The 24912-nt window shown below is 55.9% G+C and overlaps 2 protein-coding genes across 12 annotated transcripts; one reads left to right on the top strand and one right to left on the bottom strand.

The window, feature by feature from the left end:
• The first annotated feature begins 4513 nt into the window (after nucleotides 1-4513).
• On the top strand, nucleotides 4514-23839 carry CIZ1 (CDKN1A interacting zinc finger protein 1). Of its 11 annotated transcripts, none has more exons than XM_032307190.1 (18): nucleotides 4515-4731; nucleotides 5527-5644; nucleotides 5897-6012; nucleotides 7802-7873; nucleotides 9441-9670; nucleotides 11886-11964; nucleotides 12150-12258; nucleotides 12784-13340; nucleotides 13543-13661; nucleotides 14244-14441; nucleotides 15136-15260; nucleotides 17285-17372; nucleotides 17664-17777; nucleotides 17976-18128; nucleotides 19635-19704; nucleotides 19917-20038; nucleotides 20424-20579; nucleotides 22110-22693. In XM_032307190.1, the coding sequence occupies exons 1-18, from the start codon at nucleotides 4578-4580 to the stop codon at nucleotides 22371-22373; spliced, it is 2844 nt and encodes a 947-aa protein (XP_032163081.1). In that variant the 5' UTR covers nucleotides 4515-4577; the 3' UTR covers nucleotides 22374-22693. The 11 variants fall into 11 exon arrangements, with proteins under 11 accessions (XP_032163083.1, XP_032163082.1, XP_032163081.1 ...); XM_032307196.1 differs by lacking the exon at nucleotides 22110-22693 and adding an exon at nucleotides 22716-23839 and having other exon boundaries at nucleotides 4517-4731; nucleotides 11871-11964; XM_032307198.1 differs by lacking the exon at nucleotides 22110-22693 and adding an exon at nucleotides 22017-22037 and having other exon boundaries at nucleotides 4517-4731; nucleotides 11871-11964.
• Nucleotides 21323-24895, bottom strand: C12H9orf16 (chromosome 12 C9orf16 homolog). The gene is made up of 2 exons (XM_032307202.1): nucleotides 24607-24895; nucleotides 21323-21793 (listed from the first exon to the last, which is right to left on the bottom strand). Exons 1-2 carry the CDS (start codon nucleotides 24683-24685, stop codon nucleotides 21621-21623), a joined length of 252 nt encoding a protein of 83 aa, XP_032163093.1. The 5' UTR covers nucleotides 24686-24895; the 3' UTR covers nucleotides 21323-21620.
• Nucleotides 24896-24912: the final 17 nt, after the last annotated feature.

Raw genomic sequence — 24912 nt, forward strand, 5'->3', positions numbered from 1 at the left:
AGAGCTCTGCGCCTGGATGCCGCCAGAGGGCGCCCCCGGCTCTGCGGACTGGCCGTCGTGCGCAGGTGCTCCCTACGGCACTATGGGGATTGTAGTTTTCTCCATCTGCGGCTTTCGGGGCGCTTGAGCCGCGTTTGGCGGGGGCTCTGATGCTGCACTGCAGCTATCATTCCTGGAAATGGGCAAGGTTTCAGCCCTAGTACTGGACCTCTCGGCTTGTGGTTATGGCTGTCTCCATCTTACAGATGAGGAAACTGAGGCTTGGAGAGAGATGGGTCTTCTTCAAGGTCACGTCTCCTGACCTGGAGTTCCGCTGGCCTCAGCCTCGCTGCCTTCTGCTCTAGGTTCTGCCACTTACTCATGGTGGCATGCCCTTCCCGCCTTTGGGCCTCAGTTTCCCTGTTTCTAGAAGGAGACAGAACAGAACATTAATTCAAGAAATATTTATTGAGCAACTACTATAAGCCAGCCCCTGTTGTAAGCAGTGGAGATACAGCAGTGAACATGACCTTTAGATCTTGCATTGGGGTGGTGGAGACAGACAGTGAATGAAGAAACAGGTACATGAAATCGTAAAAGCAAAACCAGTTTACACTAACGGTGATGGAAGAAGTAAACAGAGTGTGAAGAGAGGTACCTGTGTGGGTGCAAAAGGTCCATTTAGCCTGGGAGGAGGTGGGTGGTTCTCTGAGGAGGTGACATTTGAGAAGAGACCTAGATGATGAGAAGGAGCCAGTCACAGGCAGATCAAGGAGGAAAGCAAACCAGGCTGAAGGAACAGGAAGGGCCAGGGCCGTGACCGTGGAAGGCCTTCTTGGGAGAGTTGGGACATCTTGTCCTAGACAGTGTCAGTCTTTGCCTCAACCCATCAGCGTGGTGGTAAAACTGGAATTCAAATCCAGGACTCCTATAACCCTACCCTTTGTATCCCGTTCACATGGAGTGACCATGGGCCCCAGGCCTAGCCATCCACCTCTGATTCTGAGGAACCTAATTTGGACTCCCCACAAGGAGGCTAGAAAAGAGAGGCCAGCTTACCCTGTGCTGCTGGGCATCAGGGGGTCCCTCTATATGTGAATGTGGGGGTGGGGGAGCACTGCTGGGAGAGCAGTGCCCTGGGAATCAGAGACCACCATTCACTCACCAGTTTAGTGCCTATTACCTGAGCCAGACCCTATGCTAGACCCCAGCGATAAAACAGTGAGAAAAATGGACAAATTCCTTATCCATATGTGGCTTATATCCATATGTGGGAAAAGAGGAACAAAGCACCAACGAGCCAATAAGTAGGATTCTGTCAGATGGTGATGGGTGCTTTGGAAAGCAAGAAAGCTGGGGAAGGTTAGGGGCGGGGGTAGTGTTGCTCTTTGTTTAGCGCGGTGAGAGTAGGATTCTGGTAAAAATGTGAACAGAGACCTAAAGGAAGTTGGGGAGTTACCCACGTGGACATCTGAGGGCGGGGGATTTTCCAGGCAGGCAGAAAATGAGCAGGCCGTGGGCTTTGGTCAAGCTGGGTGATCCATGTCCCTTCCTGTCTTTGAGCCTCAGTTTTCTAATCTGGGTAATGGGGATGATGAGAGATTGGAATCCCTGTCAGGGGCCTGGCCTTGGCTTGGTGCTCAGGAGAATTTAATTAAACCAACTGATTGAGCCCTCCAGGCACCTGGAGCCTCAGCTACCTACAGCACACTGCCTGAGCAACTGCTTATACCCGGCCCCTTTATTATGCTCTGAGAACCAGAGAGGGCAGAGATGAAGCCTGGAGTGGAGCCATTAATTTGGGGAAGAGGTGCGGTTTGCAGATGTTTGCCCAGAGGGGCGCCATCCAGCTGGATTGTTTTTCCTAATTACAGTAGTGAAACTTACTGTAAAAGTCAGACCTTACCCAGTATTTGAAGCTCCTGGTCATCCCCCCACCCCCAGATAAACACTATTTATAGCTTTTATAGTGTTTATTCTCTGGTTGGTCCTCTATATATTCGTTTTGTTTCATTTTGTTTTTACAGAAATAGGATCATCCTATAGGTCTGGTACCAGACCAGCAGCTTGGACATCATCTGAAGTTTGTCAGAAACGTGGTATCTCGGGGCACCTGGGTGGCTCAGTAGGTTAAGCGTCTGTCTTCAGCTCAGGTCATGGTCCCAGGGTCCTGGGATTGAGGCCCTCCTCGGACTCTCTGCTCAGTAGGGAGCCTTCTCCCCAACCCGCGTGCTTATGCTCTCTCTGTGTCAAATAAATAAATAAAATCTTTAAAAACAAGATATAGAATCTCAGGCTCTGCTCACGGCCTGCTGGCTCACAACCTGCGTTTAACAAGAACCAAGAGCCCCAGGAGATTCCTATGTGCATCAGAACAGAAGCAGCTCCAATATATATCATTATATGCAGCTTGAGATTTGGTGGGGGGTGGGAGGAAGAGGTTAACAAAATCATTCTGCAATTTAGCTGGAAAAAATTTTATTTACATAATTGGGAATTAACAAGAGATTTTTTTTTTTTTTTTGTAAAGCATGAAAATGTTGGGGGCTTGTACTATCAGGCATTAAAATATATTTCCAAACTGTAATAATTACGCTATGAGTAGCATCACGGGAAGAGACTGGCAGAATCCTGGAGCAGGGTAGGTCTGGAGGTAGATCTACATGAGCATAAGAGTCCATTACGTGATAAAGGTGCAGCTCAAATTAGAGGCAAGTAAGAGACCTCCAGGTAATGCTACAGCCTCAGACTTCATTTCAGATGCAAAGAGAGGGGGCATCTCTTTTCCCTCTGAACATTGGGGACCTTTGCCAGCAAGAGATTGGTTAAAAGCAATTAACATGAGTTTTGCCCCAACAGTGTCCCCAACAAGTTACCAGGTATTATCTTGTATTGTCTTCAAGGAGTCAGGACAAAGTCATATACATTCTAAAAAATGTTCCATTCCCTCCCCATGATAAAGTCATCCAAACCGATTACAGCAAATTGAAAAAAGGAAAGAAAGTGACCCCCCCAAGAGCCCACTACGCACATATATTTATTTTTTCTAAAACTAGGATCATAATGGTGTAGGCAATTTTGTAACCTGCTGAGTACACTTCACATCATATCGTGGGTGTTTGCATAACCTTTGAAAGCATAATTTCTGATGGCTGTGTGCTACTCCTTCAAAGGTAGACACCGTGATTTACTTAGCTGTTCCCCTAAAGTTGATGACTTTCCAGACAGCCATTATAAATAATGTTTCCATGAATGACCTGCTGCCTTTAAAAAAATCTCCTTTCTGATTATTTTCTTTGGCACGTTGCCTACAAGCCGAACCACCAGGTCAAAGGGCAGAACTCGTTCAAGAGTCTTGATAGAGAATTTGCAGATTGCTTTTCTGAAAGATGAATCAACACAGGATCACGGGCATGAGCATTATTTTGTGTTTTTTATTTTACTTTGGCAATTTGCTAAGCTCACTCAGTGCCAAGTGCCAGCGCTTAGCATTACGTAATATCATCTTCACACCCACCCAGGGAGGGAACACCCATTTTATAGACCGGCTCAGAGAGGACTCCCCAGGGGGCCCGGGTCCCCTAGCCAGAAGGGAGTCGAGCCCGGATTCGACCTCTCAGACTTCTGCGTGCTTGGACCTAGTTGGGAAGCCTAAGGATCTTAACTCCTTCTCTCCGTCCCCATTGGTTGCGTCTTGGTTCTCACCAGAGTGAGTTTTCTAAGCCGGGCGGAGGTGATGCTGTCACACTCTTCCCTAGACACCTTCCCCTAGCGCTCCCTGCCCTTCGGGATAAAATTATGCCCAAGACCAGGCCTTCAAAGCTCCCACGGTCCAGGCTGCCCTTCCACCCAAGGGCAGTCCTACTGACTCCGGCCCCCGCCTGGCGCGGTGGCCACGTCGAGCCACCTTCCGCGCCTCTAAATCCGGGCGGAATTAGCCGGTGCCGCCGCCCCGGGCTGCGGCGGAGCCGGTCCAGAGCTTTTAGGGCTGCGCGTGTCACACGACTGCAGCGATTGGTTGACTCACTCGGGCCTCAGCCGCCGAGCGCGCGGGACCGGCCTCCAGTCCGCTTGCCTCTAGCGCCACCGTGCGCCGTGCCCCCCGCAAAAGCGGCGCTTAATGCAATAGAAGCCCATTGCCCCGGGTTGTTGTTACCTTTAGGGGACGGTTTTAGGTAACAGAAAAAGGAAAAGGGATCGCTGCTTAGAGCCGAGGGTTGTTTGGCTTAGTGACTCCATGTGGGGACCAAGGAGAAGGGCACCGGAATGAGGGACCGAGTCTTCATTAAAGAGTCCTTGGGGCAGGACAGTTTTAGGCTCAGGATGAGCGCCGTTTTTCATAATAGAACTCAGCCCTCCTCACCCCGTCCCGAGTGAAATCGAAGAAACACCTGGAGTCGGACATCCCCACCCGCTTCGAGGGCAAATTGTCCAGCCCGCTGTGCTTGTCACCCTCTCGCTGGGTCTCGGTCCCCGCCTGTTCCGACGACGGCTGCACGGCCCCTCCCACCCCAGCCTCGCGCGGGGCCCCCGGATCGCGGGACACTGGCAGCCACGGGGAGGTCGGTTGGGAACAGTCCTTCTCGAAGTCGCCCGCGATGTCTCCGCCAGACGACAGACCCCTCCGGGAGACAGACGGACCTCGGGCTCGGAGCCGCTGGTTCCCGGGGCAGAGGACGCGGGCCGGAGGGTCTGCGCCGCTTAGGGCCCCCTGTCAGCCCCCAGCCGTGCGGGTCGCAGCCGAGGCGCCGGGTAAGCCGGCCCCTTCCCTGCAGCGAGACCAGAACGCGGGGCAGGACCTCGCGGCCGGGTAGCGGTACCGGGTCCTCCGGTCCTCCAGAGGGCGCTGCGGCGCTCCGGTCCGCAGACCAGCTTTTCAAGCGGCCAGGCCTGGGGGGAGCCGCGAGCTCCAGCTGCCCAGCCAGTTCTGTCAGTGGAGGCGGGGCGACTGCGGAGGGGGTTCGGGGAAGCGAAGTGCGCGGCCCGAGCGCGACTGGGGGACGCCCGGAAGGCTCAGGGTCTACCTGGATGGAGGCTGCGGGCATCGCGGGCAGGTGGGATGACCGGATTTGATGTGTAATTCCGGCTGGATCTGCAGAGGAAGGGTTAGCGGAGTGGGGGAGGGAAGCCTTCCTCTCACTTTGTTCGGAGGCCAAAGCGAAAGGCTGGGGGTGCCGTTATGGACACAAAATAGGCACTAGGGTGGGCTGACTGTGTGGAGAGGGGCTGGCATCGGGCTGTGACGGCGCGAGAAAGGCTGGGGGCGGGGCATGTGCTTTTGGGTCGGACGCCCGGGGGAGGACCGAGTCCCGGGAGTGTGGGAGATGGCGGGCGGGGTTGGGCGTTCGAGGGAAGGACAGTCGGCAGGCTTTGCGGGAAAGTGGCGGGGGCAGGGGTGTTGAAAGCATCAGGGTGCGAATGCGGCATGCTTTTGGCAGGACTGGGGTGTGGCCGTGAAGCTCAGCGGGCAGGTGTTTGAGGGCCACGGGGCGGGGGTGGGTAGGCGTGGACTCAGGGGTCCTGCCTTACTCCGTGTCCCTCCTTCAGCCACCATGTTCAACCAGCAGCTCCAGCAGCAGCAACTCCAGCAGCAGCAGCTCCTCCAGCTCCAGCAGCTGCTCCAGCAGTCCCCCCCGCAAGCCCCGCTGCCCATGGCCGTCAGCCGGTGAGCTCCCCTCCGGAGGGGTGGGCGGCTTCAGCCTTGGCACTCAGAACCCCCCTCGTGGAAACCCCATCCCAGCCCTTTCTCCCAGGGACACCCCTTTCTCAGCCCCGGAAGCCGTCAGTTCCCACCTTGAGAGGTTCTCGTGGCTGCGGTAGAGAGGGGCAGGGAATGGAGGTGAGGGAAGAGGGAGGGTCTGACGCCTCCAAAGCCCTCTGACATCCCCCCCCCCCCCCCCCGACTTCCAACACACAGGGGACTTCCCCAGCAGCAGCCACAGCAGCAGCTTCTGAATCTCCAAGGTGCCAACTCCGCCTCCCTCCTCAATGGCTCTGTGCTACAGAGAGCTTTGCTTTTGCAGCAGTTGCAAGGTAGGACCGGCCCCTTCTCACTGCATCTTCATGCTGGTGCCCATGTTGCATCCCCAGCATCCCCGCTGGCACTCAGTCTCAGCAAATCCACATGCTAACTCTGAGAGGGAGCTACCCTCGGTGTCCTAGTCTGCAGCTGAGGACTCAGAGGCTGCAGGAGGTGATAGTCCCAGAGTTGCTCAGCGGGACATGGGTCTTTCTGATGGCAAAGGCGTGCCCTTGGCCGTGGTGCTGGCTCTGTAGTCAGTCCTCAGCACAAACTCACTCCCATTCAGATTAGATGAGATGATGGAGAAAAAGATCTCTTTGGACCACTCTCCCCTGCATCCCATTTGACAGATGAGGAGGCTGAGGTCCAGAGCTGGGGGAAACTATTTGCCCAGGATCATGCACCTAGATATTAAGGCCTGAGCCTTCTGACCCCCTAGATCTCCGTGTGGGTGTCTCTAGCCTTATGTAGTAGGCCTGTGCCCTTGACTCAGTTTCCCCATGTGGAGAGCAGTCTCTCAGCTCTTCCTTTTAAGATGCTGCTCCAGATATCTGAGCCCGTTCAGTATTAATCTTAGGACCCCAGTGACCTGGGGCAAGCTCCTATTCGGACCCAGCCCCTCCTGCACGGTAGCTGTGGCTTGCTGTGTCCTTCTGGGTGGTGCACTGTGCTGAGACCTTTACAAACACAATTCCTCGGCTCTGCTGACAACCCTGGGGGTGGCGGGGGGGTGGAGGAAGATACACTCGTGGTCCCATTTTACAGATGAAAAAACTGATTCCTAGAGAGGAATCATGTGCCCACGGTCACCCAGGGAGTAGGTATGGATTAGAGGGAGAGTTAGAGCCCAGGTCTTGCTACAGAGCTGTGTTCTTAGACCCTAGGCTGTCCTGCCATTCAGCGGGGTACGCTGCTAGGTTGGAAGATGTGTTGGTTGTCACTCCCAGCCCTGCCACACAGGCGTGGAAGGTCCTGGAATTGATTTAAAAATGGTCAGTGGATAGGTGGAGAGACAAAAGCACGCACAGGGACCCACGATATATACACATACATGTCCCTCCTTTTCTTTCCCATTTTAAAAGTCACACTTGTCAAACAAAAGTGAAAAAAAATTTTTTTTAGAGGATAAGGAACCCCAAATTGTCATAGATAGACTCACTTACCTCCTGAAGGAAAACAAAAACAGAAGACACCTGTCACGGGTTGGGTGTATTTCCTCCCAATTTTTTCTAGGCCCAAACTTGGGTATTTGTATATGATTGTGGTTGGTTACTGACATGGAAGTGAAAGGTTGTATCTGCTTTTTCCTGGACTAGAATGACATGATCATTCACCAGATGATTTGACAGTCTCTGTAAAAATTATTATTATTATTATTATTATTTAAGATTTTATTTATTTGACAGAGAAAGAGAGCATGAGCAGGGGGAACAGCAGAGGGAGAGGGAGAAGCAGATCCCCGTGTGGGGCTTGATCCCAGGAGCCCAGGATCATGACCTGAGTCAAAGGCAGCTGCTTAACTGACTGAGCCACCCAGGCGCCCCTAAAAATTATTTTTTAACAGCTGTTCATGTTCCACGGGCAGGCAAGCCCTTCTGTACCTAAACTCAGCTGCTTCCTTTTTCTCCCCACTCTTCCTTTTTTTTCCTTTTTCTTTTTTTTTCTGTTTTAAATAACACGGGGCTGAATGTCATGTTTGAGACGATTTTCTTAGAATGTATTCTGAAAAATAGGAAAGCTGTGTCGGGGGACGGATGTTTTATGGCTCTTGATAAGTATTGCCAACTTGCTTTCCCAAAGGACTGGACCAGTTTGCAATGCCACCAGCCACGTACGACAGTAGCGGTCTCACCATGCCCACAGCAACACTGGGTATTATATGCTTTTTTTATATATATATATGTATATATACCTGATTTACTAACTTGGTTGGCAAAAAAGCTACATCATTAATATTTTAATTTATATTTCTTGGAGTGCTAGTTCAGTCGAACGTTTTTTATTTGTTTGTTAAACATTCATATTTCTTTTTGTGACTTGTCCATGTCCTTTGTCCATTTTTCTTTTAGATCTTTGAGATCTCTTGTTCTTACTGTTTTTAATAGCCGGTTGGCATTCTCTCTGCACATGTGTGTACCTGTATTTGTTTTGTTTTAAGTCAATGTTAATTGAACACTCCTGGATCCCAGGCACACTTGTATATCTCAGTGAATCCTCATAAAACCACGGGTCAAGCACTATTATTATCCCATTGTACAGATGAGGGAACTGAGGCTGAGAAGGGGGAAGTGATTTGCTCAAGGTCACAGAGCTTGGGCTATAGGACTTGAACTAGGTGTGACAGCACATTTGACCCATGTCCTCAACCCCTATGCTTCATATCCCAGCTTTGGAGCAAGGATTCGAACTGTCGCTTACACTCGAACTTCCTGAGCACTGGGCCTCTGAGTTCGATGCGGTGCTTGCCCTTATAGGAGTTCCAGGGTGGTTGGGTGGTGGGAAGCAGACAAGGAAATTGTGCAGTTCGTCCCAGAACAGGGAAGCTGGCGCCTCTGGGCACACACAGCAGATCTGAGAAGGCCTCTCAGCGGATAAACACCTAACGGGAGATCTGAGGGATGACCGGAGGTGGTCAGGGCAGGAAAGTCCAGGCAGAAGGAACAGCATATGCAAAGGCCCAGAGGCGGGAAGGAACCAGCTTGCTGAGGGATGCACAGAAGCATATGGCTGGAGTGTAGTGGGTGCATGTGTGGGGAGAACAGCAAGAAAGGAGGTGTGGGAGGAGGGCAGGGCCAGACCCCTGTAAGGTGAAGAATGGGCTCCTTTCCAAGCAGCAGGGAGCTATGGAAGGATTTAAGCAGGTGGAGAGGAGTGAAGGCAGAATGAGCAGAGACCCTGGGCAAGCTACTCCTCCACTTTGTGCCTGTTTTGTCATTGGTTGGGACCATAACACCCACCCTGAGGGGGGGCTGGGCCGAGTGACTGAGGCCGTGCATGCAAAGTGCTTAGCGAGTGCCAGGTTCCCAGTAGACTTTTGAAGGGGGTGGGGGGATAGGACAACGTCTTCTTCTTCCAGGGACCACTCAGTCAACTTGTTGATTCTCCCTAGGGGTACTGTGCTGGGTCTCACACATCTTAAGGTGTGCCCTAAAGCATGCTGGAGGGAGTGGGGTTGCGGGTGTGCGCAAGCTGCTGATCAGGGTGTCCCTTTCCTCCTCAGCTTGAGCAGAAAGCCAGCCCTAAAGCCCCCTCACCACCAATGCCCAAGGTGGGAGTGGGCCTTCGGTTCTCACCTCTCTCCCCTGGCTGCTGTTGCATGGGAAGGGTCCCTATTAAAGTCATCTGTGTTGTTTCCATGTTGCTTTGGGGGGCTGACGCCTGACCCTGGCCTCTAGCATCCAACAGCATTGTAACCCTTCTCCCCTCTTCCTGCCCGCAGGTAACCTCCGGGGCTACAGCCTGGCGACCCCGAACCTGACGCCCCCCAGCCTCACTCCCCCGCAGCTGGCTACCCCGAATCTACAGCAGTTCTTCCCCCAGGCCACTCGGCAGTCCTTGCTGGGTCCCCCTCCTGTCGGGGTCCCCATGAACCCCTCCCAGATCAACCTTTCAGGGCGGACTCCCCAGAAACAGGCCCGCACTCCCACCTCCAGCACCCCTCATCGCAAGGTAAGTGAAGGCCGATGGGGGTTGGTGGTGCTGAGAGCGGGGATGGTAGCAGGAAGGTCATACCTGGGCATCAGCCCAGCTGCACCCACCTGGCTCAGTCTGGTCCTCAGTTTCCCCATATGTAAAAAGAGGAGCGTAAGTTGGCCTTGTTTAGGGTTTCCCAAATTTCAGATATTTGTGAACCTCTGATGCGATGTTTTCCATATCCAATGGATGCGATGTTTTCCATATCCAAACACCACCAGTAATCTTAATTGACCTGATGTTTCTCTCTTTGCAAACACACGGAGACACAAATGACAGAACACTCTAGTAGTTCGAGGTGCCCTTTAATGGTTTTCAGTAAATCCACGCTGCCCTGTAGAAAGAAAAGAAGAGCCATACATGGAATTTACATGTCTCTCGTAATCACATTAACAAAGGAAAAACAAACTGGTGAAACTAATTTTACCGACAGATTTTAGTGAACCCAGTATGGGAAAAAATATATTATCATTTAGCCTTTAATCAATATTTAAAAAATGAACGAGGCATTTTATATTCCTTGGTCTTTTGTACCTAGTCTTCAAAACCTGTATGTCAGTTTGGCTGGCGACATTTGGAGAGCTGAAAAGCCAGGCACCTGGGGTGGGGGCTTAGCTCTAAATGAATCACCTTCTCCATTACATTTATTTAATAAGGAAACATTATGTCACTACCTGAAATTTCAAAAACAATCTAAATTAATTGCTGTCCCTGCAAGTAAAAGAAAGGTAAGGGGGTAAAACAATGTTACGAAACCCTAAACTCTACACTGTTGCCAACCAAAGGTTCTGGAACTGTACCCCCAGCTCCTTGAGCCTTGTTGGGAGATGGGGCGGTGGAGGTTGGGGGCTGAAAGGTATCAGAGGAGGCTCTCTCTGACGTAAGCAGAGAAAGTCAAGGAGACTTGCGAGGGGATAACTTCTCTGGGACTGTCCTGTCCCTGAGTGTCCCAGCAGCTCCTCACACACAGCACGCTCTTGAGAACATTCCAGGGCAGGCGTGGCACGCCCCCCTTTTGGGCTACCCTGAGGCCAGCCCACATCTGGAGGTGAGGCGTCTCCCTCCAGAGAGGGGTCCCAGCCTCCAGCCTGCCAGTTGGGGCCTGTCCTCACATGGTCTTCTTGTCTAGAGCTCCCTGCCACTCGTTTTACATCTGGGGAAACTGAGGCTCAGGGAGTGGGGTGGAGGTTGCCCTGGGCTGCACAGACCCAGAGCCCAGGCCTCCTGACTTGCAGGCCAGCAATGCACCTGTTGTGCGGGATGAGAGCCAGATAGTTTCTGAAAGGCCGAAGTCCTGATGCGGTGCATGTTTTGCCCGGTGCTAGTTCCTCGGGCTCAGGGAGGCGGGAGCAGGCTCCTGGGGCTTACTGGAGTGCCCGGGACCGGCCAGAGCCATGCATTTATTTAGCAGACATCTGTGAGTCCTCTAGGGGCCTCCCTGGTGCCAGTGGCACATCTGGTCTGACCCTCATGGAGGTCTTAGGCTGGGGAGGTCCAGGCAGAAGGTGGCAGCAGTGGTGAGACATTCATGCAAATAATATTCCCACCAATGAATTAAGACTTTGGAAAAAGCCACAAAAAGGAAGCCCAGGCTTCTCTGGGAACCCGTATGAAGGGTCTGCTCTGGGGTCAAGAGGGCTTCCTGTAAGAAGTACCTTTGAGTGGGTGAGGGCCTGGGGCAGGAAGAAGCCTAGGACTTTGGGGAACCGGAGAGGAGGCCAGTGTGGACCTAGAGAGGGTGAGGGGGAGAGCGGGGAAGCTTGGCTGGAGGTGGGGGCGTGTGGGCAGAGGTCAGACTGGGTGGTGGTTTTGGGCTTGGGTAAGGAAGGATTACTGTAGAGTCCAAGAAGGATTTCAGACTGAAAGGGGCAAAAGCCACAATCAAATTTGCATTTTAGAAGGATCCTTGTGGTTGCTTCATGGAGAAGATGCTTGCAGAATTAGGAGGGCTCCTCTGTATCCTCCAAATCTGGTTGAACAGCCAGGCAGCTAGATGGACCCACCTAGAGACGATTCCTGGGGTGCTTAGGATCATCTGTAGGCTCCTGTGGACCAGGCCAACCAGAGGTCCCCAGGCCCCTTCATCTCCTAGGGGACCATCACTTCTGCTGTTGGGACAGGGTGTACTTACAAGGGTGGGCGGCAGATGTCAGAACCAGTTTCTGAAAGGAAGCAGGATTCTTCTTCTCAGACCACGCCCGTGGAGGACGAGTCAGACCCCCCAGAGGGGTCTGAGGAAGCTGTCGAGTCCCGAACAAACATGCCGAAAGGTAAGGGAGGGAGGCTGCTGGGCTTTTGGAGGGGCCACGGATTGGGGCAGGTGGGTGCAGGGTCAGTGATGGAGGCGGACCTGGGAAGCAGGGCTCTTGGCACAGGGAGAGCCCAGGCCCCATCTCTCGGAGCTAGCTTGTGCTCTACACGGCATCGGCAGTCACTCTTCTGCCCTCCGTTCCAGACCAAGGCTCCCCACCCTGCCCAGGTGACATCATGAAGGAGAAGCGCACTCTAGCACCTACCCCCGAGTCTTGCGAGGCATCTGAGCCACCAGCTAAGAGGTCAAAGAGGTAACCGATGCTGAAAACCTGCCCAGGCCCAGGGGACCTATACCCTCATTCTTGCAAAGGCTGGGGCTGAGGGGCTTTGTGGGGGGTGGTCAGGACTCTTTAGGGAGCTGGAGGAAGAAAAGGGCCTTGGCATCTGGCTTGGAGGAAGGTCAAACCCACTTCTGTATCTCACTTGGGAAGGCCCCTGGCCAGAGTCTCTGGTGTCTTCCCTGGGACTGAGCCATCTGGAGGCAGGCTAGGTGGCTGAGTTGGACAAGTGAACGTGTGCATCTGGGCCTCCAAGTGGGCAGAGGGTGGGCAGCTTTACAGGGCCTTGGATTCATTTTAGCAGATTATGGGAGGTAGGGCTGAGTGATCCTCCCAATTTAATTAGGCGCGGCTGGGGCCGGGAGAACTGCAGGCCCTTCCCAGAATGCCCAGCTTGTACGTGCTAGAACTAGGACTGAACTTGGATCTTGGCCTTTTTGAGAAGCCCCTAAAGGGTCAGCTGGGAGACGCTGGAAGCTATCTTTCCATCCTCTCTAGCTCAGAGTTGCCCACAGAAAAGGGGCCCCCCGGGCAGCTGCAGGCGAAGGTCCCACCTCAGGCCCGCACCACGGCACCAAAGCAGACACAGACACCCGAGCTGCTGCCTGAGCCACTGGAAGCCCGAGTATTGCCACGATTCCAGCCACGGGTTCTGCAGATCCAGGCCCAGGTGCAGCCGCAGACGCCGCCACTGACGGCCCCCGTGGACACCCCGGCGAGGCACCAACCGCAGAAGCAGGCGCAGACACAGACCTCTCCGGAGTTTGTGGGGCCGAGGCCGGGGCAGGAGGGGGCGGGGCCTCAGAAACAGGCGCAGCCCCAGGCACCTTCCCAGGCCCCGGGCCAGGTGCAGACCCAACTGCAGAAGCAGGCACAGACGCAGACGTATCCTCAGGTCCAGCCCCCGGATCAGCCACGGGGGCACCCTCCAGCGCCGTCGCCCGGGCAGCCGCCGGACCAGACTGAGGGACGGCTTCAGCCCCCGCCACGGGTGCTGGTGCCCACACTGGAGCCGGCGCCGGAGTCGCCGCCGGATAAGAGAGATACTGCAGCCGGTAAGTGAGCCCTGGCGCCTAGTTCCCCCGGCATGGGACAGCCTTGCCCGGACCCTTGGCTCCTCCCCTGGCGCCGTGCGTCCTGACCAGGGCTTGGGGCTGTCCCCACCAGAGGCTTCAAGGGCCTGGCCGTGGGTAGAGAAGGGGATTATCAATCCCAGGTCCATAGGCCGGTGGGAGATGGACTCATCTATCATTTCAGGCCCGGAGAAGGCCTCCCCAGAGCCGGGGGGCGCCCAGGTCAGCGTGGAGAGCCAGGACGAGTTGACCGGTGGCCTCGATGTGGGAGAATGTGAAAAAAGAGCCAGAGAGATGCTAGGGGTGGGTTGGTGTGCTGCTGGGGTTGCTCAGGGACCAGGGTCCCAGCAGCGGGAGGGTCTTCCACCCCAACCCCTCTGGCCCCTCCTGTTTCCCCACCACCGTGAGCCCTGGGCAGAGCAGACTGGCTTTGACTGTGGCTCCTTTGCCTTCCCATGCCTTTGCTTGGAAGAACTGGAGGTACTTGTGGCGACAAGTCCCTTCCAACCTGCTTGTCCCCAGACCGGACCCCAGGGTCCCCTCATAGGGGGAACATTGCTCCAGGGGAGAGAGCACAGAGCCCACACCTACGCATGCGGTTCGGGTTCCAGTTCTGCCTCAGGGTGTCACTGTGGCCAAACCCGGTTCCTTCTTTGGGCCTCCATTTCTCCATCTGTCACGGGAGGGTGGGGCAGGGTGGTCTTAGGGCCGAGTCCTGGCTGTGGTACTCCCTAGCTCTGTGAGCCTGGACAGTCACCTACCAGCTCAGTGCCTCAGTTTCCCCATCTTTGTCAGGAAGGTTCTGGCAAGATGCCAGAGCATGGGGGGCCTGGCCCATCACAGGTACCCCGCCGGTGGTAGCTCTTGCCCCTGCTCCCGGTGCAGGTGTGGGGTGCCGGGGGCTCCCTGAAGGTCACCATCCTGCAGAGCAGCGACAGCCGGGCCTTCAGCACCGTCCCTATCACCCCTGTGCCCCGCGCTGGCGACTCTGCGTCCACTGCCCCAGCCGCCGCCAGCACGCCTTCTAAGCAGACCCTCCAGTTCTTCTGCTACCTCTGTAAGGCCAACTGTAGCAGCCAGCAGGTACTGCAGGCCCGGGCCCGGGGAGGGGGCTTCCGGCGGGCAGGGTGGGGGTGTCTGTAGGGCGTGCCCAGGCCAGGCAGCCCTGCCCGAGTGGCCCGTGAGCACGGTGAGCGCCTGCCACGGCAGCTGTGCATCTGCTCTGGAGACGTTTCCCGACCAGCCAAGAAGTTAGGATCTGCGGTTCCAGCAGGCCAGGTCTGAATCAGCCCTGGCTAGCAGTGTAGACTCCGGAGGGCAGACTCCCCCTATGTGTGCCTCCATTTCCATGTGTATCAGATGAAGAAACATCAAGAACCCACCTTGCTGGGAGGCTCTGAAGATTTGGTGACTTGACCTTGAAGTCCAGAGCCCCCGGCCCAGCCCAGAGCGAGCAGAGTAGCCTTAACAGCACTATGCTTGTGTTGTTGTGACTGCTTGCCAGTGTCATCCTTAGCAGAGCCGTGGGGTCTGGAGGCCAATCATACTGCTCCTTGTCTTTGAGGGGCTCACGCAGTGCCCAGGGGGAGCTGTCAAAGCTCCAGCTGCTGTGTGCTCACTTGGCGCCTCTGTTCACCATCATGCTCTGGCCCCCGCAGGGCTGTTGTAAGAAAAATGGCCTCAGTGGCGGTGGTGGTGACAGCGGGGTGGCCATGAAGCTGAGGCCAGGCCCCACCCTCCCCCACTGATCCCGGGCTCACTCTTCATCCCGCCGCAGGAGTTCCAGAACCACATGTCGGGGACCCAGCACCAGCAGCGGCTCGGGGAGCTCCAGCACACGAGCCAGGCCTGCCTCCTGTCCCTGCTGCCCGTGCCCCGGGATGTGCTGGAGAGAGAAGATGAGTGAGTGGGGGATCTCGAAGGCTCCATGCGGGGGGGTGGACGGCCTTGCAGGCCAGGCCGATGGGGGGCCCTGAGTCCACCATCTGCAAGGTCTCCCTTTGGGTTCAGTATTGTTCACCACCAGAGGCCCCTTCACACCGTTAACTGTTTACCTGTAGACCTCAGTTTTCCTCATCTGTAAAATGGCCTGGTAAAGGGTGCAGTGCAAGAATTCATGAACTAGATAGTCTCTTAAGGTGCCATCCAGGCAGGAACAGTGTGACCACCCACATGGGAAGGAAGTGGGTCATGGCACAGACCCCTGGTTCCCTGGCATAGGTGCTGACCCCTCCCCCTTGGTCATCTTGTAGCCCGAGGTTACAGCTACCCTCCATCTCCCCCTTTTATTGTCGTGGTTGCATCATTGATCCAAAATATGAGCCCTTGTGGAGTCCAGGACTAGCTCATGGGCTGAGGAGACCTGGTAGACGCTGGGAGACCTTTCATGTGCTGGGGGGCATGGGCTCTGTCCCACAGGACAGCTGCCCCTCTGCCTCAGGTCTCCTGATTGTTCCGGAGAATCTAGAAACCCAGCTTTGTACGTGAAGTCTCCCAATTTCAGAATGTTAGCAGCTAGTTCAGAATCAAAGTGAAACAAAGCCTAGGGAGGCCGAATCCAACCCCATCATGGGCTGGACAGGCCCCAAGGCAGTGGCTGGGGACTCCGCTGGGAGCACTCACAGAGGGTCACAGCTCAGAGCTTGCGGTTTGCATGCCCTGGGTGACGGAGCGCTCTCTCCAGAGGCAGCGGCCTCTCCATTAGATGGTTCTCACTTTGAGAAGAACTTCCCGACATGGCGTGTAGCACATTCTTGAGCCTTAAACCTCCCCCTGCTCAGGGAGGGGACCCAGGAATTCTCCTTGGGGGAAGTAATCATAAATACAGAAGAAAGGTGACTCCTGAAGACGTTCCTTGCAGAGGATTGTCAGGTTGAAGAATTTTCTTTGGAAAGTGTGGCAGATCTCCTCTCCTGGGGGATGGTTAGCTCAGGCTTGTCCATGTGGTAGAACAGCTCCTAAGTAGGACAGTAGCAGGGAATTCAGAAGGCTGTGGAAATGTCAGGTTAGAACAGGGTTCCAGGGGCACCTGGGTGGCTCAGTGGGTAAAAGCCTCTGCTTTCAGCTCAGGTCATGGTCCCAGGGCCCTGGGATCGAGCCCGGCATCAGGCTCTCTGCTCAGCAGGAAGCCTGCTTCCCTTCCTCTCTCTCTGCCTGCTTCTCTGCCTACTTGTGATCTCTGCCTGTCAAATAAATAAATAAAATCTTAAAAAAAAAAAACCAAACAGGATTCCAGTCTGCATTTGCAGAATGAGCTCAGTTATATAAAAATCTATCTTGTGGACGCAAGGAAACTAGAAAGGTGTGGCCCATCCTGCAAACAAGCTTTAGGGTCAGGGAACTCAGTGAACCGTCTCCTGATGATGTTGCCCCTTGAAGCCTGACCGGGTACCCTGAGCCCACAGTCCTTCCAATAGGCTGCCTGTTCTTCCTTCGTCCAATACAGTCAGAAACTCGGGGCTGATCCCGTGCCTGGCCCTGGGACCTGCAGTGGGAGTCCCTGGCCTCCCAGAGCTCACCACAGTCCAGCGGAGGCAGAGAGGTGATCAGGTCCTCCGTGTCTGCTGTAGAAAATGCTGTGGCAGTGGCCCTTTGGGGTATCAGAGGGGAGTCTGGCTTACTGGGGGTGGGGGGCAAGAACAGCTCCAGGAAGGACAGGGCATCTGCTCTGTCAGGGCCAGGTAGGTTCAGGTCTGTCACCGTCCTGCTAGCCTCCTGGTGTCCCCGATGCTTCTCAGTCTCTCCCCGCCCAGCTTCCGTGGTTATTATTCTTGTCTAAGTATTTTTCCAGATGCATCTCAGAACCGTTGTTAAGTTTCTAAAAACACATCGTGTTGGAATTGCATTACATTTATGGCGCATCCTGGGAGAGTGGCTGTCTTCCCAACGAGGGCCGTGTCACACTCGTTCTGTTTGTCACCATTCAGAGAGCCCCCGCCGAGGCGCTGGTGTAACACCTGTCAGCTCTACTACATGGGGGACCTGATCCAGCACCGCAGGACGCAGGACCACAAGGTCTGAGCTGCGAGGGCGCCCACAATGCTGTCTCCCAGCCACAGGGCTCGTGGGGGTCCTCTGGCAGCTCCTCTCTGGCCCTGCCTTATCTCTGTCCTCTGTTGCCACCTGCTGGAAGCCCATGGCACGGGGAGGGGGACGTGTGCCCATGTTCTAGGGAAGGGGCGGAGCACAGCCAGCTGATGCCAGAGGTGGCGGCCTGCGTGTGGGAGAGGAGGGGTCACTGGGCACAGTCTGGCGGCCCCTGGGGACACTGCTCGCCACCCACTTGGCCGGCCCTCCTTTCGCCAGATCGCCAAGCAATCCCTGCGACCTTTCTGCACCATTTGCAACCGCTATTTCAAGACCCCCCGCAAGTTTGTGGAGCACGTGAAGTCCCAGGGACACAAGGACAAAGCCAAGGAGGTAGCCCCAGCTCCCTTGGAGGATGTGAGCCCAGGGAGGCCCAGAGCCTTGGCCGAGGCCACACAGCGGGTTGAGGTTTAGCTCAGTCTGAACTCGGCAAGTCCAGAGGGATTGGGGCTCTGGGGGTGCCCAGGGGGGTGGGGGTGGCACCTCAGCCGCCTAGAGTGGACCTGAGCCCTGGCCCATCCCCCTGGGCAGCTGAAGATGCTCGAGAAGGAGACAGCCGGCCAGGATGAGGACCACTTCATCACGGTGGATGCCGTGGGCTGCTTTGAGGGTGATGAAGAGGAGGAGGAGGATGATGACGACGAGGAAGAAGAGATTGAGGTTGAGGAGGAATTCTGCAAGCAGGTGCTTGGGGCGGGGTGGGGCGTGGGAGGCAGGCTGGAGACTAGACTCCCAGACCAGGCGGGACCTCACCCCCCTCCCAGAGGCCAGGGGCACACTGCTGGCATTGTAGGCACTAACGTGGGCCATGATTTAGTATCCATGGAACTGTATTCCATACAACTAGGTGCAAACACACGTCGTGAGGACCACAGGTGGCCAGCAACAGGACCTCGAAGCCTGCCTGAAAGCTGGACCTGTGTTGAGGGAGGGAGAGGGCATCCCAGGCCAGTAAAAGGGCACTGAGGAGAACTGCGGGGTACACGGGAAGCACGAGTAAGGGCACTGGAGAGAACTGTGCGGGGTACACGGGAAGCATCAGCGTGAGATGAGGATGATGATGGTAGTAGCAGTCAACACCAAGCATTTATTATATGCCAGCTGTGTACCAAGCACATTCCTGGCTGAATCTCACCGACTTGGATGCTGGGAAGCGAGGCTTCAGAGCCTGTGCTCATAACAAGCAAGGACCTGGAGGAACTTGGGTTCTTTTCGTGTAAGAAAAGAAAAGCAGCTACTCTGAGCCAGGCCCTGGTGCCAGATGTGGCACTACATGGGGATCAAGGCCCCTGCCTGTCCAGAGCTTGCCTGTTGCAGGCCGGAGTGGAGAGGGGCAGCCAGAGGGGCATCGTGGAGGGGCTGTGGACGAACGGTTGCAATGGTGGTCTTCAGCCCCAAGTGGGTTTGGGGTGAGGCCACTTTGTTACATGCGACCAGCCATGGCGTGACCTCAGGCAAGCCCCTTGGCTTCTCTGAGCCCCAGTTCTGGAGTCCCAGCTCAGGCTGTGAAGGTGGGTCAAAGCCCAGGCAAAGGGGAGTGGTTGTCACTCTTGGAAGGCACATTTGTTTGCCTGGTAAGGGGAGGAGGGCTCTACCAAGCATGGTGGGGCTGTGCAGCTGGAGTCGGAAGGGGCCTCCTCCGGAAGGGGCTTGTGTCCAGCAGGTGAGATGAGGCATCCTTGATCACCTGAAACCCAGCCCCCCGGGACTGAGGTCACTGCAACATCAGGCATTCAGGGAGCTGGCAGGGGCTCGTGGTTAAGAATGTATCCAGGGTTTAGGGCTCACCAGGGTTATCTACCCTGCTCCTCTGTGAACCCTGGACAAGTGAGTTACTGTGCCTGGACCTCGGTTTCTTCTTATGTAAAATGGGTGAACCATGGGGATTCAGAGAGGACATACATGATGTGTTGGGCATACCTGGCATGGATTATGGTCACTCTGGAAGCAGGAGGGCTTCCTGGAGGAGGGGACTGATTGAGCTGAACTCAAAAATTATAGATTGGGAAGGACACTCTGGCAGGATCAGCGTGTGCTAAGGCTCAGAGAATGCCACCCACAACCTCCTGGATATCCTCCTGGGAATCAAGGGGATGGTGTTGAGAAGCATGGGTGGAAACCAGGCCCCACCTGCGTGTGGGAAGAGCACAGAGGAAGCTGGAACCAAGGCCCACACTTGTATATTTCTAGGTGAGGTCCAGAGATATATCCATAGAGGAGTGGAAAGGCTCAGAGACCTATAGCCCCAATACCGCATACGGTAAGACTCTGATCCCGACGCCCCCCTGCAGGAGCTGAGGCCCCGGGGGCCCAGCCCCCAGATCTCAGGCACAGCCTCCTGGCCAGGCGGCCTCTCCCCTCGTCCTCTTCTCTCCTCACACCTGGAGGGTGGACGAACATATGGGGCCCCAGAGAGGGAGGGCCACCAGGTTGGCTTAGTGGGGTGAGTCCCTGGATGCTGCTGTCCCACAGGTGTGGACTTCCTGGTGCCTGTGATGGGCTACATCTGCCGCATCTGCCACAAGTTCTACCACAGCAACTCGGGGGCACAGCTCTCCCACTGCAAGTCCTTGGCCCACTTCGAGAACCTGCAGGTGAGTGGGGCCTCCTGCCCCACCTGCCCACCCAGCATGGCCAGCAGCCACCTTCCTCCTGCACTTGGCCTCAGCACACCGGCGCACCCCCTAGGAGGCCCTGCCCACAGAGGGAACCTGAGTAGGGGTGGGACCCAGCTCTTCCTGCTACTGTTCTGGGGGGAGCTGAGGGCCAGGCTGTTAATGCCAGAGCTCTGGCCCCAGGAGGCTGAGAGCACCATATGGGGTGTCTCTCTCTCTCTCTCACACACACACATACACACAGACACACACGCAGTCACAGCATGTCCCATGCAGTCTTGGCCAGGCTGGGGAGGCAGCTGCTGGCATGGAGCATACCAGGTTGGGGAGAGGCCCTGCCTCATTAAGTACCTTCTGTGTCCAGAAATACAAGAAGGCCAAGAACCCCAGCCCTACCAGCAGGCCCGTGAGCCGCCGGTGTGCGATCAACGCCCGCAACGCCTTGACTGCTCTGTTCACTTCTGGCGGCCGCACACCCACCCAGCCCAGCACCCAGGACCCAGCGAAAACCCCCAGCAAGGTGACAGCCCAACCCCCTCCGCCCTCACTACCGCGGCGCTCAACACGCCTCAAACCCTGATGGAGGGAGCGCCTCACACGCACCCTGTCTGGGTTGGGGTCCACCGTGCTTTACAGAAGTCTTGTGTAGAAATTTGACATGGTTGGTGTTTTTACTGAAAGTCGAATAAAAGAAGGTAATTTGGCTGTGCAGTACCCACCAGCCCTTCTGTCTGGGTGGATGGGGGAAAGGGAGCACCCCAGCCTGCTCTCAGCCAGCATCCACCCTCTCTAGTGGCCAAGCCGGAAGGCCAGACAGGCTCCCTAAGCAGGGCCTTTGGGGTCACAAGGCACTTTCTCTCTCACAGCCTGTCTCCCTTTCTAATGGGGTCATCAGGGCTAGGTGGACAAGCAGATCAACCCCGTGATTGGCCAGCTGGGAAGACTGAGGCCAGGAGCGAGATTACACAGCATGAATAGGAGTTGGCTGTCTTAGTGAAAGGCCCTAGGACCCAGAGAAGCTGAGTGTATCCACAGGGTCACACAGCACGTCCCGTGCTGTCACAGCTGGGCTGGGGAATCTACTGCTGTCCAGGAGGGCACCAGGTAGGAAGGAAGCCCTGCCTCACCCCTCATCTGCTCCCTCTGTGTCCAGAAATAACAAGAAGGCCAAGAACCCCTACCCCACCAGCAGGCCCGTGAGTTGCCAGTCACCTCTGGGGGCCAGTGGAGTCCTCACACCCAGGATACAGAGGAGAGGCACAGTGGTGTCGGAGACCCATTTAATGTGGATGCTCAAGGCCTGGGTAGAGTGGGAAGTGCCCCGGAACTTGGCAGGCAGGCAAGGCGGGTGGGTTGTGGGCCCACGTTTGACCCCAGAAGGGGATGTCGGGTGGTGGGGTCTGGCCCAGGCATGCCAAGGGGTATACCGGAAGGGTGACTGAGGCAGGCAGACCCACCAGTAGGCCAGCTCTTGAGAAGGTATCTAAGCCAGGTGGGGAGTACCCAGGCCAGAGTCTTGCCTAGGGAGGCAGGGTTGGGGCCTGCTGGGGCCTCCCAGAACCTAGGAACTGGCATCACTAGGGGCCTCCCCGAGCTGCTGCTGGAACTCAAGGCGTGTCTGCCGGTTGGACTCAAGCAGCTCCTGGAGGCGGGCGTGGAGGTGGTCGTTCTTCTCCTCTAGGTGGTCTAGACAGGAGTTGATCTGGTCCAACATCGAGTTGATGGCAGCATATTCTGGAGAAGGGAAAAGAGTTGGCTCTCTGAGAGTCTCCTCAGAGACACCTTCCCCCAAACTGTCCCCCTACCTGTGGGACAAAAGGGCTTTGGACAAGTCCCTACACCTCTTTTCTGACCCTCTGTGTCACCATCTGGAAAATGGGTGGATACCAAAAGTGAAAAGAAATAACACCTTAGTGGTATTATTAGAGCCCCCAGCCAGCCCCATCCTTTTTTCTAGGGTTAGGGTGCTCGGGGAAAGTCAGCCAGACAGTGTCCTGCCCAGGAAGTCCTGCCAGGTGCCAAGTCTCCTCTCCACTTCCTTCATCAACAGCCTAGGAGTCCAGAGCCCACCTTTGGAATCAGCCAGTCTAGGCCAGAGCCCTACTCTCCAGCTCTTCCGAGGCTCCCTAACCCCGCCCCGGAAAAGCACCGCCCAGACTCCAAGGCCCCGCCCCGAGTCCCGCCCCCTCTAGCCCCGCCTCCCATGCCCTTTCCTTTCCTCTCACCGGTCTCTACCCACCTCCCGCCCCCTGAACATGCGGTTGCCTCTGCCTGCAATGCGTCCTCCTGTCTTCCCTCCCCCTCTCCTGGATGAGTCCCTCATCCTTCATGTCTCAGCATGGATGTGGCCACAGGGAGCTTTCTCAATTCCCCAGACGGGATCGGGCCTCTATTCCTGATCCCCTTGTCGTCCACATACCTCCACAGCCCTCACCTCAGGCTAGACTACTGTGAGTGTGTGCTGCTGTGTCCCCCACCAGACTAGAGAGCTTGTGAGACGGGGAATGTTCTTGTGTTCCCTGCTGTCTCCGTGGTGCCCTCGTGGTCACGCAGTAAGCGCTAGCTGAATGGATGGATGGACGGATGGATGGATGAGTGAACAAAGCCTCTGACTTTCTAGCCTTTCTGCCTTTGCTCACCTGTTTCTGCCACTCAGAATGCCTCAACCACAAGTCATTCAAGGACCAGCTCAAAACGCCTCCTCTTCTAAGAAGCCTTCCCTGGTCTCCACCAGAAACCATCACCCCCTCCACAGCCACTCCTGACCTGCCTCTCAGCAGCACAGTGTCCCTTAGGATCCAAGATCTGGGCCTGTGCCCACTGCGGACCCAGTTCGGAGCCAGCCCTGTGACTCAGACACACTCAGCTGCCAGCCTGGGACAAAGAGGGGAGCTGCTGGCAGTGTTTGGAAAAGGCCAGGGTGGAGGAGTGGGTCTGGGATATGGGTGCAAGTGTGCATTCTGAGGGAAGAGCACCATCGCCCGAAGCTGGCACACCTCACAGAGGACAGTCCGGGAAAGTCCCTCCTGGATTGTAGAGTCCAAGCCCCTTGTGGTACCGATGGGAAAACTGAGGCCCAAGAAGGAAGGGACCTATCCAGGATCCGCCAGCTGGTTGGTGGCACAGCCAAGATTCAGAGGGAGCAGGGCACCTGGATTTCGGTCCCCACTCTGCTCCACCCCAGCCAGTGACTGCTGTCTTTTTGGGACGGGAATAAGGACCAGGTTGTGAGGATTCCAATGTATTAAGAACTCAGATAGGGTCTGGCCACAGCAAGTACTTAGTAGATGGTCATTATTATCAACACTGCGCATTCTGTGTCAGGTGACACAGGCCGGAGGCAGGTGGTGTCCCCACACCACTGGGGCCAGGCTTTATCTGTGTCAAGGGCACTGCCAGTGCTAAGCCTTTGCCTTCTGCCTGGGACAGCCACCTCCCCACTGCACTAAGTCCCGTGAATCTGCCAACACCCACTCAGTGTGACACCTGAGCGGCTTTTTCTGAAGGCTCTCGCTGCCACTGTAGGCTTCCTTCTACACATCTGGCTTCTGTTCACCTGCAGCGCCCAGGGCAAACTGGCCAGCCTACTACTTACTACCCTGTGGGAGGTCCTCTCCCTCTTTATTAAATGCAGTTCCCAGGTGATCAAAGTGTTCTGAAACTACTGTGATGGATGCATGATTCTGAACATCCTAAAACCCACTGACATGTACAATTTAAATGGATACATTGTATAATATGTGAATTAGAGCTCAATAAAGCTGTTAGCCAAACAAAACAAAAAGCAGACTGCATACTTTTCTCACATTTACTAAGTCCTGCCCTTCGACTTGAGAAACCAATCTTTATTACGCTACAGAGAAAAATAACCACTCACCAAACACCTGCATGCTTCGATCCTATTAACTATTTTCCATTTTTTTTTTCTGCTTCATTTAATCCTGACACATCTTAATGCAGGAGACACCAATCATTAGTCTTATTTAACAGACGGGGAAACTGAGGCTCCCCAAGGTGACAGGGAGCTGATGGGTCTCTCTCCGCCCCCCTCCCTCGCAGTGCTGGGCAGGCAACAGGCTGCTCTGTAAGCAGGTCACATTCGCCAAGGCTCCGGGTCACACCGACAAAGGTGGCTGGAGATGCTGACTCAGCAGGGCGGGTTCGCCCACCCAGACAGATCCTCCCACTAAGCCAAGACGGACCACCAGCCCCATCCCCTCAGGAGTCTCCGTCTCCCCAGGGGCTACAGGATGCGGCTGGAGCAAATGCCAAAAGGGAGAGTGATCCTGAAGCGGCCTCAGCTTCCCCATCTGTAAAAGGGGGCCGGTTGCCCGCAGTTCTCTGGTGCTGTGGTTTCCAGGGACCCACTCGCAGGTGCTCGCCCTGAACCCCCCCCACCCCGCCGGCGCCTGCAGCCGCAGCACCAGGGGCGAGGAGTAGGAGGACTCTGCGGTCTCTTCCAACCCCCCAGCGCGGCCCCGCTTCCCCTTTCCAGGACGGCAGCCCTGAGAAAGCAAAGGTCGCTTCAGCAGCCCGCCCTTGGTCACCTGCTTCCCCGAAGCCGTCGTCCTCGCCTTCCGCGCCCGCCTCCACCGACATGCCCAGGTCCCCGTTGGGGCCCGACATTGCGGGTTCGGGCGCCGCGAGGGCCGCGCGACGGTGGAACCCAGCTACCCTCGCGCCGACAGCCTGCGCCGGGCGGAAGGTGGAGGCGCCGGATGGAACGCGAGGCCGGAAGAGTGGAACGGCCCGGCGGAACGCGGCGGGGCGGCCGGGGCCCCGCCCCCAAGGCCGGAACCTCGAGGCGCGAGCTCCGCCCCCTCCCCGCCCCACCGCCAGAACTGCGTCTCCGC

Source organism: Mustela erminea, chromosome 12 (assembly GCF_009829155.1).
Source record: "Mustela erminea isolate mMusErm1 chromosome 12, mMusErm1.Pri, whole genome shotgun sequence".
Classification (NCBI taxonomy): domain Eukaryota; kingdom Metazoa; phylum Chordata; class Mammalia; order Carnivora; family Mustelidae; genus Mustela; species Mustela erminea.

Coding starts and splice junctions, on each gene's coding strand:
- CIZ1 (XM_032307190.1), top strand. CDS start 4,578: ATGTCTCCGCCAGACGACAGACCCCTCCGGGAGACAGACGGACCTCGG. Junction 6,013..7,801: donor GCTTTTGCAGCAGTTGCAAG/GTAGGACCGGCC, acceptor GCTTTCCCAAAG/GACTGGACCAGTTTGCAATG. Junction 13,662..14,243: donor GAGCCAGAGAGATGCTAGGG/GTGGGTTGGTGT, acceptor CTCCCGGTGCAG/GTGTGGGGTGCCGGGGGCTC.
- C12H9orf16 (XM_032307202.1), bottom strand. CDS start 24,685: ATGTCGGGCCCCAACGGGGACCTGGGCATGTCGGTGGAGGCGGGCGCG. Junction 21,794..24,606: donor CGACGGCTTCGGGGAAGCAG/GTGACCAAGGGC, acceptor TCCCTTCTCCAG/AATATGCTGCCATCAACTCG.